The 16,586-nt window shown below is 32.9% G+C and overlaps 1 protein-coding gene across 1 annotated transcript; it reads left to right on the forward strand.

Annotated features, from left to right (window-relative positions):
- Positions 1-1,647: 1,647 nt before the first annotated feature.
- Positions 1,648-15,918, forward strand: LOC143054277 (uncharacterized). The gene is made up of 10 exons (XM_076227233.1): positions 1,648-1,736; positions 2,341-2,535; positions 6,704-6,810; positions 7,169-7,268; positions 7,651-7,785; positions 8,851-9,027; positions 9,522-9,629; positions 10,496-10,543; positions 12,300-12,378; positions 13,917-15,918. The coding sequence occupies exons 1-10, from the start codon at positions 1,685-1,687 to the stop codon at positions 15,616-15,618; spliced, it is 2,703 nt and encodes a 900-aa protein (XP_076083348.1). The 5' UTR covers positions 1,648-1,684; the 3' UTR covers positions 15,619-15,918.
- The last annotated feature ends 668 nt before the right edge of the window (positions 15,919-16,586 follow it).

The raw sequence follows: 16,586 nt of genomic DNA on the forward strand, positions 1-16,586 counted from the left end.
ATATGATATGAATTTATTCAGTTTTTACAAAACCAGAACGATGAGTTGGATGTTTACGTTTACATATATCACTTCATTTGACCATTTATATTTAACTTGATTCGAGCGTCACTGATGGGTCTTTTGTAGACTGGCGACTGGCGCAAATACAAAATTTATATCCTGGTATCTATGATAAGTTTATTTCGATACCTTATAACAGTTTCTTAGCTCCTTATGTTTTATCTTTTTCTTGTAGCAGTGTACAATAGATATCACAATCTCCAACAGTAGCGGTTAGCGCAAATTTCATTGCGACATCAAGGATTCAGTATTCCTAACGTACCAATACTTTGAACTGGGGTCCTTTATAGCTTGCTGTTCGGTGGGAGGCACGGCTCCGCAGTGAAGACCGTACTTTGACCTATAATGGTTTACTTTAATAAATTATGACTTGGATGGAGAGTTGTCTCATTGGAGCTCATACCACATCTTCTTATATGAACACTATATGAGTCATGCAACCGATATAAAATGAAAACAAAGCGTTAACATTGTATGCGTCCGAAAAGCTTTTCTATAACTATCTTCATCAGTAACGATTATTAGAAGAAGGCCAACAATTTATAAAGAAAGTCGATTAAAGCTTAACGATGATCGTTCAAAATGTACATTCAATGATTTCATTAGAATTTAGAAATTTTATAAATATTTGGTCAAAATTTCAAAATTTCAAAATTTTTCTTATGTTTGGAATTTTGATATTTTAAAACTTTGATCAAAATTTAAAAAATCTAAAACTTGAAAACTTTTTGATATTTTGAAATTATAAGTGTTACACGGAATGTTTGGCAGTGACTTTCCATGGAGTGCAACTATAATAAAGCCATTCGCCACAACTCGGTCGATAGCGGATTTATTGATAAAAAAAGAAACTAAATGTCCGAGTTATTTCCCCTTACTTATTTTCAGGCAGTATTAAAATAAAATTAACAGTATCCTGCTATCATTAGTCTTGCACAACGAACAACACACTACATTTATACACTGACAGGATCTGAGGATTAGGATCTGAGGATTATAAACAATCTATTTACAAATAAAACATACTTTTATAAACTACAATACAATGTATGTATAAGAGTATATCCGCATAAAAAAATAATAATTGTAAGTATATAATATGTATACTTTTGTTTTAGATGTACAACATGTATATAATAACTGCTGTAAAATTACGATTTGAATGCATGTAAGTGTTTTGAAATTTACATTTTTCTGTGAATTCAACATATTGTTGGATAAACTCTATAGTGAGATAATAAAAACGTTCCTTGTATAAGCGACACTTCAACCGCTAGTTTGGTTGGTACTTTAACAACTACATGTACATGTAGTCTATAAAGTATTACTTGTTACAGCTTGTAAGTGAAGTCATTTGCCCATAAAACAAGCAAGTGCCAAAGGAAGCATGAAGCACGCCTACTGGTGGCCCTCGACTGTTTTCCGCTCTTTCGTCGGATTGTTGTATCTTTGACAACGTTGATTCCCCAGTTCCATTTATCAATATTATGATTATTTTGTACTTTTAATTGTGTCTAAATGCGTTATAGTAGCATGTGTACATCAAGTTTGTTTTTAATATATATTTGTTTATTTTGATTTTTTCAGATTATTTTAAGGGAGATAACTCGGACATAGAATCATGGTTCCTATGACACTATTGATTATTTTCATGTTATTGAACAGCCATCAAGGTAAGACACCTATATTTAAGAGATAACTGTATTGTATTTGATGCTTTAAGGACGTTCATCGGTAGTTTTACTGTCGCAAATTTAGTTTACCTGGCGACGCAATTCAAAAATTCAAAATGTCGGCTTCCTTAGTTACAGGCAAGGAGATAGAGAACTTTACGCTATCTGTCATCTAATCAGAACCATTGATACAAAATAATTGCATTAGAATTTAATTTAGTGGCATAAAACACCAATCAATCAATTAATCAGTGAATGGGAATGATAGAAAATTTGTGCTTGAATTTAAATGAACCAAAATAACTGGTAGAATTTTCCGAGGAAAGTGCATTAGTGTTTATAGGGTTTCTCTGACTATTTCATTCCGTGATTCTATACATGTTCTTAATGTGCTGATGAAGTTGGTTAATATACTTCGTACGGCTTTCTGTTAAAATTTATACAATTACAAGTTGGGTTTTTTCTTCTACAAAAAGCCGTAGCAAGAATATTGACCGATATTTAGAATATTTTTTTAAATCGCGTAATAACTAATTTTAAAGGAAACCTATATAATAAACACTTTGAAATTCTTTAATTTTCGTTTACCTTATTTTCTTTGCAGTTGCATTAGAGACCGTTATTGTAAGAACTTATTACAATACAGAATTATCATGGACAGATGCTAAAGATTTCTGCTTTAACCAGAGCAGTATTCTAGAAGTTAACCATACAGATACCATGACAAGTTTTGAAAACGAGACAGCACAAATATGGACTGGATCTTATACCACGTGGTCTAACTGGGCTTTGATCTGGGGTACGTTTACCGTTTACAATAAGAGGATCTGGTCGGGGTACTCAATTTCTCTATTCAACAGTGGCATAGCTAGGTAATTTTTACGTGTAAGCCAAAACCTCAGCGAGGGGTCTGAGGGTTCAGGTCATTGCACCTGCTGGTAGTTGGTTCGAAGTCCCGTAAGCTAATAGATTATCGAGAATGAGATACCATTCCCTTTATTAAAAATTCTAATCAATAAAATATACTTTAAAAAGAATCTAAATGGTTTATTTCTTATGTTTAGTGTATTCATTGTGTTAATTTGGAATCTTATGGTCATTGGTTTTACAGAAAATGTCCTACATGTAACTGGTTACTTTATGTTTGAAAGGAGCCATGGGGTAAATGCCGTTATTGAACATGAAATAATTAATGTTCGGAGATGATCAGACGCAGTATTAAAATGCGCGAAGGTTCTGTAGAACCCTGGTTCTCGCCTTTGATTGCTTACCTAAAAAAATTAATGAATTTATCTGTCTTTTACAGGATTTAAAAAAAAATCAAATATTTTCTTCAGATGTTTTTCTTGTTCTGGAATATCGACTTCTGTCTTACTTTCACGACAATCTATTGAGGTTAATCATGTAAACTTGCGGAAAAATAAGTATGTCTATAAGTATAATGATAAAAGAATGGAAGACAAACATTTCTTTCAAAATTTTAATTCAGACATTAATCAGGAAAAAAACTTCTTCCAAAGTATCACACAATTCAATCAAGGTTTGACAAAGTACATTGTAATTGGTTAAAAAAATAAACCAAGACTGTATCTACTTGTTCAAATTTTTTTTCTTTAATTCTATAAATATGGGGGAATTAAATATATAATTTCATCATTATGCCCTAGATACATTTTTGGTCATAAACAGTTTCTGTCCAACTTCCATACGAAGGTTTCACAAAGTTATTGATATTAAAAAAAAAAACAATTTTAACCAAACACTGAACCATTAAAGTGACGCTGCCGACGAAATTTATGATCACTATGTCTGGCTTTCGCGACATACGAAAATGTCACAGGCTCGACAAAAATGCAAACCACATATCGAATTTCAGAAGATAATAAATTGCTTTAAACAAAAGGGAAGTGGGTAAAATTATCAGTAAATTCAAACTAGTTACTTCAGACTTTGAAAGACAATAAACAAATCTATATAATTATAAGTAAATTCAAACTAGTAAATTCAGACTTTGAAAGACAATGAACAAATCTATATAATATGATATCATACCATTTGGTTGAAAAGTAAATTTCGTCGCAATTACAAGTAATTGAAAAAAGAAATATAAGGCTGATGTACTTGTAATATTCAGTTCTTTATATTTTATTTAGTAAGATAACAGTAATTTTTTTATCAAAATATTTTTTTCATCAAAATTCAAGTGGACGCCCGGGCGTTTTGACGTAAACGTAGCTACGCGCCTGAAATTTCGTAGATTTGTTTGGTAATTTCTCTAGTATTCTTTATTACTTTTGCCCATTATTCCCATTTCTTCATATTTTTAGTCAATTCGTCTGTTGTTTAAATCCATAATTATTCTCTCCCATATAAAACCCACTCTTATAGTATCGATGCACAATCGAAGTTGCCAAACTAATACATGTTGTTTCTTAAAAATTGCAACATAAACATCAACTAAAATAATTTGAACTAAGAATAAAACAACACATTGGTAGACACTATAATTTAAGGAAAACAATTTAGATAGAGTGGAACTTGAGCAGGCTATTTTAACACAGCTGGTACTGTTTCAATACTTGTTGGTTTTGTTTTCCTTTTGCAAATGGAATTATCTCCTTGTTAGGAATACATAGAACAACCAGCCTTCAAATACCAAAACATATTTTCCAGAAAGGTTTGCACTGATAAGAAGCACTGTTTTTTTTTTATACCCCCCTTTATGAGCATTATGTCTTCTGGTCTGTGTGTCCGTTTGTCCATTCGTGTGTCCGTCAGTCCCTTCGTCCGTCTGTCCCGCTTCAGGTTAAAGTTTTTGGTCGAGGTAGTCTTTGATGAAGTTAATGTCCAATCAACTTGAAACTTAGTAAACATGATCCCTATTATATAATCTTTCTAAGCTTAATGCCAAATTAGAGATTTTACCCTATTTTCATAGTCCACTGTACATAAACAATGATAGTGCGGATGGGGCATCCGTGTACTTGGGACACATTCTTGTTTACATTTAAATAAGTATAGAACTGTTCTATTAGATTTTGTCATTAATATTGCAAAAATAAACAATCTAATAAAAACAGATCTACGCGCAAGCTTATAAAAATGAGCGAGTGCACATATTTATTTTTTTAATTGCTTGTTCCTTAATTACAATGTTCTCATTTTTTTTATGGCATGAATGTATCTGTGGGTATCGGAAAATAGTAAAATCACAAAAATACTGAATTCCGAGGAAAATTCAAAACGAAAAATCCCCCAATCAACTGACAAAATCAAAACCTCAAACACATCAAACGAATGGACAACAACTGTCACATTCCTTAATTTATTAGAGTTGAGGTTAATGCGTCAAACAAACAGACACCCATCTACTTAGATTTTGAGACTCGAAAATCGATTTACATCTGAAGGTCAACATGACTGAAACCGTCAACTATAAATAGCTAGTTAAATTAACCATTTATAGTCAAACTGTCAAATAATCATATCTATAACAGCCACGAAAGATAAACAGGATGTTGAAACTGACCATGAATTAATGGTTAATTACACGGGGTAATTCAAATTCATTACCACGTTTTTGATTTTGCCATGCACTGAGTTAAAAACCAATATTATTAGTCTATTTTCACTTAACGAAGACCAGTTCTATAGTCGCGTTACAGATTAATACAAAAACACACAGAAACGGAAATAGAATAATTTTGATATTGTAGAGGTAGAGGAAAAAATATATGTTTTGCAAAACTTCTATGGTTACCGACCAACTTGTCTGTCCGTTTTTGTTTTGTTTCATAAAAAGCTGACGAAACCATAAAAGTACACTGTCATTATTTCATTCTTATATAGAAATGAGAACAATCATGTGGTATGAGTGTCAATGACAGTGGCGGATCTAGAAATTTTCATAAGTGGGGGCCTGTTGACTGCCTAAGAGAGGGGTCCAGCTCCGGTCATGCCTCAGTGATTCCCTATATAAGCAAACAAATTTTTCCCAGAAAAGGGGGGTTCCAGGCCCCTTTGCCCTACCCCCCCCCCCCCCCCTAATCCGCCTCTGGAGACAGCTCGCTAAGATATAATTAGCACAGACAAGAAAGCTCTGTCACAGCCAAATAACAATATTTTAACTTTAAGAAGACCAGTTCTGCATTTACATTACAGATTAAACTAAAACGCGAAATAAATGAAAAACTAGAATAATCTAGTTGATGTGAGGGAAGCAGAAAAATACACCACAAGCACGGGAATACATTCTAGTGTATCCACACTGCACGAGCAACAAACACTACAATATTAAAACCAGAAGATGTCTACAAAGAAGTTAATTAAATACGGAGTCAACCAAAAGCAAATTTTGAAAATACTCATATATTGTTTACAATATGGCTTATTCTAATGCAATTATTTTGTAACAATTGTTCTGATTGGATGACAGCAAGCGTAAAAATTTCTCTATCTCCTTGTCTGTAACTAAGGGAGCCGACATTTTGAATTTCGGAATGTTTTGACATGTTATTTCTGCAAAAATAAACACAAAACTCACTTGTTGCGCAACTCTCAACAAGAGACCAAATGACACAGAAGTTTACAACTATAGGTCACCGGCACGGTCTTCAAGAATGAGCAAAGCCCATACCGCATAGTCAGCTATAAGAGTCCCCGAAATGACAATGCAAAACAATTCAAACGAGAAAACGAACAGCCTTATTTATGTACAAATGGATGAACGATAAACAAATATGCTATACAAGAACAAATGACAACGATTGAATTACAGACTCCTGGCTTGGGACAGGCACATACATACCGAATGTGACGGGGTTTAACATGTTAGCGGGATTCCAATCCTACTCCATACCTGGGACAGTGGTATACCAGTACAACATAAGAACGAACTATAAAAATCAGTTGAAAAAGGCTTCAAAACTTATTAGATGGATACAAATTGGTTGATTTTGTATTTGTAGGCTGTTATATGTCTCCACAGACAGTATCTACTACGTTTGAGGACATTAACGACGGAAAGTATGACTGTCAAAAGTACTGTCAATCGTCACAATACTTTGCTTATGAGGTTTGTTGTGTATTACATGTATTAAAGATACATTTATTCTTATGAAATCTTGATGTAACAAATGCTTTTATTGACTAGAATATACCGTAAAATCCACAACTGACTTTTGACATATGTTTTTATTGGCTAGAATATTCCGTAAACTCCTTAACTGCCTTAATTATGTGACCATATGCTATGGAGTATAACGAAACAATTCGAGTATAATATATATTTTAATAATTTGTCTTCAATTTCCACATAAAATAAATTTTGTGTTAAAAGAAAATAAATATTGGTAGATAAAAGGATTTAAAATTATTTTTGTAAATATACGATTTATGTTAAAATCTTATATTTTTACGTGTTGTATTTACAGGGTGCTGCGTGTTACTGTCTAGATGTAACCGGTTCTCCTGTCTCATATTCCAATTGTCTAACATCGAATCGAACACCGAGTTATGTGATTGTATATAAACGTTAGTATCTTATTTGTATTTTATATTGGGCAATTCCATTCATGTCTCTCTCTTGGTTAGGTTTTGTGAAATGGGTGGGGATAGAGGAGGGTTCCAATTCAAGTTATTTATAGGGGGTATATAATATGTTCTTGTAAATTTCTATCATTTTTTTGTTCATGGTTATTGAAGCAAGTGTGATAATTCAACATCGTTTTCTCTCTATTTTCTCTAAAAAGGTTCGCACTGTATGTAGTTCAAGTTTTAATGATAACACATTTGTTGCCTTAACCTGCAGAAAGAACCCACATATCTATTTTATAAACGATGTCAATAAAGGTTTCAGAATATGAGGTGACTTGTGGTTTCCTCTTTATTGATCTATTTTGATATATTTGTATAGAAAATATTACTGGAGTACAGAGGTCATTAGATGACACACCAGAAGACCAATTAAAATGTATGTCAGCTCAGTGTCAGGACGGAGAAATCATTCTCAGATCAGAAAACTGCAACAGTTATTATGAAGGAATATGTGGTAAACAATACCTTTAGGAATGCAAGTGTACATAGTTACTCATAATAGAATAAATTGAAAATGGAAATGAATTTGTCAAAGGGATAACAACCCGACCAACGTGCAGAAAACAGCTGAAGGCCACCAAAGTGTTTTCAATACAGCTAAAAAATCCTGCATCCTCAACTGGCCCCTTTACAAAGATATGATATAAATAATAGGTGGTGTGAGCTATGCATCGATGAGCAGGTACAAATGTACCCGACAATAGAAAACAATCGGTAGATTTTACATGTCAACACACAGTTTCAACGACAGCCAAGTGTCTATTCAATATGTTAAGCATAGTACTAAATCTACACGAGTCCAGGGTATATCGCCTTGCTTCAGTAAATTCTAACATTTGTAGTTAAAGAAAACCGTGTAAATTGTAAGGCTTATATTACGAAGAAGTACTTAATCAAGCTAAATTGCATGTGTCTATCTGTATTGCAGTCGAAACTTAACAACACAATGCATTTGTATGTTCCTTAAATCATATTCATAACTTATGACTAAGCTGTCACTAGTGAAGCAATATACAAACAAAAAATTGTGGTATGAATGCCAATGCGAAAATTGCAAACCAGATAATAATCGTTGTGTTCACCGCACGCTCTTCAACAATGAGAAAAAATAACGTTTACCCAACTATAAAAGGGACCTTCATGAAAAATGTGATACTAGAAGTAAACCTGAATCAACGACAACCACTGAGTTACAGGTTTCTGTTTATGGGCAAGAACATAAAAAATATGGAAGGGTTAAACATGTTAATAACACTAAACCGTACCCTTCAGTAACCTTGGATAATCATGATAGTTGTGTAACAGCATAACACACATTATAAAAACAAACTGTAAAATGTTGCAGAAATGGCGTATACTAGGACCTGAATAGATCGATATGAAAGAACAGGTTACACTTTCGAATGTTCATCCTCTGTGTTCATGTGAGTTTAGAAGGTTTTCGTAACCAGTAGTTGTCCGTATATTGTATTTGAAAAAATTGTTTTAGCTTATGTAACCTATAATTGTTTTTTTCAAGAATCTGGATTTAATAATGGAAGCAATACAACACAACAATCCGCAACTACTTTATGTGACAACGCTGATTCATTTTTGCAGTGGTACAATAACAAATCTTTTTGTGACACTGGAAAAACAAACCAACTATGGACCAGTGCAACACGTGTCATTCATACAGACGATCTAACAATGTATGGTTAGTAAGAACTTTTACTAAAATGTCTTTTAATTATTTGTGTCATTTTTTTCCTGCCATGTTGACATAAACCTTCCTTCTTTTTTTAAGTATACTAGATCATCATGCCCGAGAAATTGCGATACAATTTGGCAAGTGTTGACACACGGACTTTTTACATTTCGCCGGCAGTACATCGACTGATCTTATGCTTAAGACATGGATCGATAATGGTCTTCAAATTCGGATATTTTTCCACTGACAAACTTGATTATTTTGTGTTTCAAACACAAATTTATGGTTTCAGAGGAGTTGCGGCAAAATGAAATCCTTTTGTAGTATAGATTCAAATACGCCTACAGTATTTCTCTTCTATTACAACGATATCCTCTAAGCCCTAAATAATGAAATTAAAATGTATTTTGATTTAATATGTGGGTAAATTAGGTATCCCATTAAAGTATATCCCACAACTGCATATACCTATATTAATGCATGATTCGTTTTTTTTTCAGATCAAGCATCATCTATTAATCCAATGATGTGTCAGTACATGGACATCCGGAATTCATCAACAGCGTTAGGAGACTGCACAGACAGACGGACATTTATATGTAGATTGGGTAAGTTATGCATTTGACCATATTATTCTAAATCTTTAATTGTCCTCTGAAATAATATAAAAAAATAGATTATCTTCAGTTGAAAATGGTTTCGTAAGAGTTATTTATTTACCTTTGGGCGCCATATTGAAGGACTCTATGAATATATTCCTTAAAAAAATCGATGAAATTTAACAGGTTATTGTGGAGGCCATATCTTTGAAATAGTTGGATTCTGAACAGTTATCTGCTCTTTGGTTGGGATGCTGCGCATTTACCACAACGGCGACTAAATATGAATTATATTCATTAGATGGACGCAACCGGTACACAATAATACACTGGCTATTGTGCTATGCAATTATATCATACTTAATAAGGGGCTTACTGTACATTGATATATTAACTAAGATAATTATTAGATTGAGTACAAGTATTTTGTAGATTTGTTCTGACCTAGAACATACATTTCGCAAACAATTTATGCAGTTTTCAAGGTAACAATTACCTGACGTGCATCAAGTGCACTTATTGTTCGAAACCGGTAACAAACAGGCATCGTGTAAATGCATCTGATAAAAACCATAAGCAGTGTACTGTGGAACAAATTTTTTTCGTGGGTACCAATTTTCGTGGTTTGAGGAAGACTTACATATTCATGGATATTTAATATCGTGATTTTGGAAAAGTCTACACTCTTTCGTTTAGAAAATTTGTAATTCGTTGAATATTTGAATTCGTGCATCTCCTGTACCCACGAAATCCAGGAAAATTAGTATCCAACGAATATAAATAAAATGAATCCACAGTATTAGCAATTGTAGTAATCAAATGACAAAATCAAAGTAAACAGCTCTATTCATATGTGAATAATTTATTTTTTGTAGAGAAAATTGTCTTACCAAGTGAAACGGTTGAAAGTAATAATATTATAGGCAAGTACTATAGATATGTGTGTTTATCTACTGCACATGATGACGATTTACGAATCTTTTATTCATATATAACACATGCATGAATCGGATTTTACATAAATATGAGTGATGTGAGACATATAAAAATACCACGGTTCAAATCAGCACAAATTAATCTACAGATCAACCAGGAGAGCATATAAATAAAGGCAACAGTAGTATACCGCTGTTCAAAACTCGTAAATCTATGAACAAAAAAAACAAAATCGGGGTAACAAACCAAAACTGAGGGAAACGCATTAAATATCAGAGGAGAACAACATCAAAATGTAACACACACAGCAACGGACTAAGCATTAGACAAAATCCGATGAGAATAACCAATACAGCATGAAAACCAAATACATGAATTTGGGATAGAAAAGTACCGTGACACGTCTTATAGTAATGTGAATTCACACTCAAATATAGGAGAAAACAAACAACACAACGGAAACACAACGTAAAAATGTTACACACACAGAAACGAACTATGATATAACAATGGCCATTTTCCTGACTTAGTACAGGACATTTTTAAAGAAAAAAATGGTGGGTTGAACCTGGTTTTGTGGCATGCCAAACCTCGCACTTTAATGGCATTGTTAAATATAACATTAAAATGACAACATAATAGTACAGGACTACAATACAAATAAAAAGGAGAACGTATTAGGCAAAGAAACACATGAAAAATAGATAACAAAAGACATCAGGTTTAAAATTCAATACGTCAAAAACGCGCCTCGTCCACACAAGACTTACCAGTGACGCCCACATATAAAAGTTCGAGAGTAAAAAAAGGTACAAAGTTGTACAGCTCTGAGGATCAAAAGTTAAAAAAGGTTGTTCCAAATACGGCTAGGGTTTTCTGCTTGTGATAATCACATCCTTATTATTTAGAACAATTTATGCTATTGCAAACAGTAAATTTTATCAAATGAATATAAAAGATTTACATGATAAAACTTACGTCTTAACTAATTACAGAAAAAAAACCTCGAATACATAATACATTGAAGACCAACACAGAAAATAGATACACCCGACTTAGCGAATATAAACATGGCGAAATTCTAAGACTAACAAAGAATATAAACATGGCGAATTTCTAAGACTTACAAAGATCATTAAAGTAGGCCAATAAACAACCACTGACTAGGTTCCATGTTGAATTATCGTGTGTTCAGACATTTCATTTGTATTATCTCACTCTGCCTTCGAGTTTTAATCACGATCAATGGACAATTCAAACAACATACAGTTACAGAAAATAAAACGCAAATCAACACAGCATACTATATTATAACTGTTAGATAAAAAAACTAAACTCCAGTAAATATTAAACGTAACATATAGCATGTTCGTAATCACTAAAAGAAGGCTAAACAATCAACCTGCTCACGTGAACCTGCTGATACGACATGCTCTAATTATACATAAAGAATAAGGAAAGAAAATTTAACATGAATTAAAAGCATTAAATGGAAGAACAAAATTGTTTCTTCATGTTATTTGATAGAATACATAACTAAATTAAAAAACAAGTATGACCTTCATTGGTCGCTGTCTGAGAGATTAGTTTCGATATTGTATCGTTATTTGAGTCACTTCTTACATAAAATTTAATCAATAATTTTATATAATATAATAGAAAAAACATTGTTTAGTTGCTTAGGGAGTTTTTGTTAAATAATTTCCTAAGAGTTCGGTATCCTCTTTATTTTATTTTTTACAGGTATATCAATGTATGGACTGATGGGATTAATTTCACTGGTGATTGTCCTTATAATTATTATCGTTGGCATCAAAACAAGGTAAAACTATCTTGAACTGTAATATAATCTGTATTGCAAAATTCCACCCGTAAGGATCAGGCAATACAAACATCAGCTATACAATTAAATACAATGCAATACAATGCATTACAATAAATTGAATTTGATGCGACTGTCATACAAGTGAGAGGTTTAGCGCTATAAAACCAGGTTCAATCCACCATTTTCTACATTCGAAAAGGCCTTTACTAACTAAGTCAGTTTGATGTGTTTTAGCCTTTGATTTTTCCATTTGATTAGGGACTTTCCGTTTTGAATTTTTTTTCGGAGTTCAGCATTTTAATTTTGTGATTTTACTTTTTTCAGGAATATGGCCGTTGTTATCCATTCGTTTGATGTGTTTTATCATTTTATTTTGCCATTTGGTTAGGGACTTTCCGTTTTAAATTTTCTTCGGGTCTAGTATTTTTGTAATATTACTTTTTTCTAACCAATGAAAACTTAGTCACACCATAATACCACCAATCAAACCGTAATTTGTTAAGTAATTATTTCAAGATAATGAGATTATTGTTTAAGACTAATTGCCTCGTAGCGTGATTCGAAACAATTAAACTTGATACGTACTGTTTTTCGTCTTTACCAGTTTTTTTATAATTAACTCTGATAATGATTTGTTTTTGTAATTATATCATGTTCTACATTATCTTTATAAAAAATCTTATTTGAACTTTGATAAGGCACAGAAAAATACCACAATTTGTTATTATGACAGGAACATAAGTTATAAGAGTCCGTATTTTAGCTCACCTGACCCAAAGACTCAATTTTCGCAATTTGTTTGTTTTCCATTATTGTCTGTTATTGTGTTAGCTACAAATGACAGGGGAAAACTTTATACAGATAAAAATAATTAGCAAAGCAAGAAGTTAGTATTGTCGAAATTTTGACTACTTCTTATTGGAGTAATGCCCTTTAACAACAATTTCACATTGTGTTTGTGCCTTTTATATAAAAAAAACCAAAAAAAAACCCAAAACAATAGATATATTAAGTTAGTAACTCTAGTGTGCAAAATTGAGGCACATATAAAAATCTACAAAAACGTTAATATTGTCGAAATTGTCATAAGACGCCTTATTAGAGTTAAACTATAATAAATAGGACACTTAAAAAGCAAAACATGCATTGTTGTTTCAATGACACCCATACCACATCTTCTAATATCTATATAAGTAGAACATGACTGAAATCGTCCATAACTCCTTATTGTAATTATTGCCCTTTCATGAAGAGTATTACCAATGTTTACCGTATTTAATGGCCAAAATTCGTCAGTAGACTTCTTATTGGAGCTACATGTATGGCTCTTAGTATTGATTTTTGTTAATTTACTTTCTTTTCATATGGTAGTAATTGGGATATATCTACTTTTGTTTGTTTTTTCTTTCGACTATTTAGCTTACTTTTTGTGATTGGTATCTGATTTATTCAATATTTTAAAATCTTTGGTGACAACCAAAGGAACACACTTAGATCAGTTTAATAAGTATATTTCGTTGTATTGTTTGTTTAAGTAATCATGGTAGTAGCAACAAGCGGAAAAAGGAGGATGTGAAAGAGCATGCTGCTGTTGTAAACCAGCGTTCATATTCTGTACAAATTACCGAATTGCAATCCCCATTGGAAGACATAATAGAAGACAGTGAAAGTATCAATGAACAATCAAGTGATGGGAGAAACAGCGGAAACGGAAGTGTGTTGGAAGTGCAGACATCTTTTAAAAACGATAAATTAAATAAACGTCTTACAACTTTCAAACGAGGCAGTCATCGATCAAAACCAGAAATCGGAAACATTACTACTGGAAAAGCGGAAGAAACAAGTGATAATGATGACTCAATAAACAGTATTTGTCATACTAAAACACAAACGGAACAATCAGTACTTAACTCGAACACTATCAATATTGAATCACATCAAATGGAGCATATTCCCTGTATCAACAGTAGATCTGAACACGAAGACAATTATCATCCTACTAAGGACTTCAAAGAGCAGTATCAACCTAACAAGCCTACAATAAACATAAATCAGGATAGTAAAACAGAAACAGAAAACAAGAAATGTCCCGAATTGGCTTTACAAGTTGATTTTGTAGATACTAAAGACACGAAGAACTTTCCAATTCCTGCTCGTGATATCATTTATGAATTATCTGGTAATACGGATCCCAACGATGTGCAAAATTCAACTAGAAGAGAAAGTTACTTTGCAAATGATTTAACTTGTGATTATGATGACATCAACGATCCAGAAGATGCGTCACATACTTCTCGAAGACAAATCGACTTTTCAATATGTTCAAATGAGTTAACCAGTGATTATGATGATATTGAGGAACATGAAGATGCATCACATGCTTCCCGAAGACAAAACAAATATATTCATGAGTTCACCTGTGATTATGATGATATCAATGATTCTGAAGATGTGACAGCTTCATCCCGAAGACAACTTGACTTTACAAATGAATTTCCTGGGGGTGATTACGATGATATTGATACTTCAGAAGAAATGTCAACTCTTTTCCGACCTTCGCATGTCTTCACAAGTGAGCAAATCCCAGATTACGATGAAATTGATGACAGAAAAGACGCAGTAACTCCTAATGTGGAGAAACATTTATTTACTAAGAATCTATCGTTAGATGACATATATGATGGCATAGAAGAAATTACGACTGACGGTGAAAATGCGTCTAAGTTTACTTTAACCGCGCAGAAAGACCGAAAATCGTCTATTGGTCAGTTTGATGACTATGATGAAATTGAAGATTCCAGGGATGCAATGTATACAACAACAGAGCCATACATTGGCATGTCACACAGGAGCAGTGCGACAATAGAACAATACATGGACATGTCTCACGGGATCCGTGCGACACAACTATCTGACAGTGAAGATAGCAGTTCATTGAATACAAGTTCAAATAACCCGTCGCCAACCAAGCTAACCAATGAACCCATATACGCCATTTCAACGAAAAAATCGATAAATAGCAAATCAAAAGAATCTGACGTAGAACCTAAAACATTATCGAACAGTGAAAATATCACTTTAACGAACACATATTCAACTAACCCGTCGTCAAGCATAACCAATGAACCAATATACGCTATTTCAACGAAAAAATCAATCAAAATCAAGTCCAAAGAACCTGATTTAGTAGCTGCACCTGTTTATGCAATTTCATCGAAAAAGTCAAGTAAAATGTAATCACGCGATCCTGGAGTTTTTATCCATAGACGGCATAACAGAAAACTAACCTGAAACGATGCAAGATGCATTTAATAACCAATTGCACGAAACTCGACTTGAAACAATGATGGTTCAATCTGTATTGTACAATTATGTCTAGCTTTGACATAGCTGTACTGTTGATGTTGATAAATCTTTCAAACAATTCAGATAATAAACATCCTAGTTAATATTGTACTTCAGATAGCTAAGTGTGTGTATGTTTTTTAATCTTGGTGTTTGTATTAAAAGTATTAAATCCAAAAAATGATAACAATGTACAGCATCTCTTTCGGTATATTTTTGTTTGAATTAAATTTACAAACAATTTTTGTAAAAACACAGCATGTACATGTTTGCTACTATTAGCAAAAATGATGACACCTACAGTCGACAACGACATCGACCAGTAAAAATGTAAGAGGTCGTCCCAAAAACAGCAATGGTCGTGAATGAATAACCTGTGTGCTTGTATGCATGTTTTACTGGTCACATGTAGAATGTTTATCTGGTTTCAGTTTTATGCATTTGTTAATCTAAATCCAATTGTATATTTCCATTCATAATAAAATAAAAAGAAGGTTCACAATTATTTCTAGATAATTAGCCTCTAGCATCTTCGATAAAATAGGGAGAATTGGAAAATTGTAGAAGAAAACATGTTGGATATCTAGAGCAAGGTCAACTCGATCATGTACATACAATTTCTAGAGGTTTTTGACTTGGATGCCTCACAATCGTTTCTTTGTAGTTAGCTCACCAATTTGATTTACAACTCCATTCTGCAATCAGTAATCATTGTGTCTTTTTAGTTTTAGGCTTACGGTAGATAGAAGGTATCAACTATAGTAATAAGGGTGTCGATTTTGATATACCGGCATTCGTTCTCCAATGAATACATGGATTACACTGAAATCTTTATTATTCAATGTGTCCCTATGAGATAC

The sequence above is a fragment of the Mytilus galloprovincialis genome, chromosome 12, assembly GCF_965363235.1.
Source record: "Mytilus galloprovincialis chromosome 12, xbMytGall1.hap1.1, whole genome shotgun sequence".
NCBI lineage: Eukaryota > Metazoa > Mollusca > Bivalvia > Mytilida > Mytilidae > Mytilus > Mytilus galloprovincialis.

Coding starts and splice junctions, on each gene's coding strand:
- LOC143054277 (XM_076227233.1), top strand. CDS start 1,685: ATGGTTCCTATGACACTATTGATTATTTTCATGTTATTGAACAGCCAT. Junction 1,737..2,340: donor GTTATTGAACAGCCATCAAG/GTAAGACACCTA, acceptor TTTTCTTTGCAG/TTGCATTAGAGACCGTTATT. Junction 7,786..8,850: donor TTATTATGAAGGAATATGTG/GTAAACAATACC, acceptor GTTTTTTTCAAG/AATCTGGATTTAATAATGGA.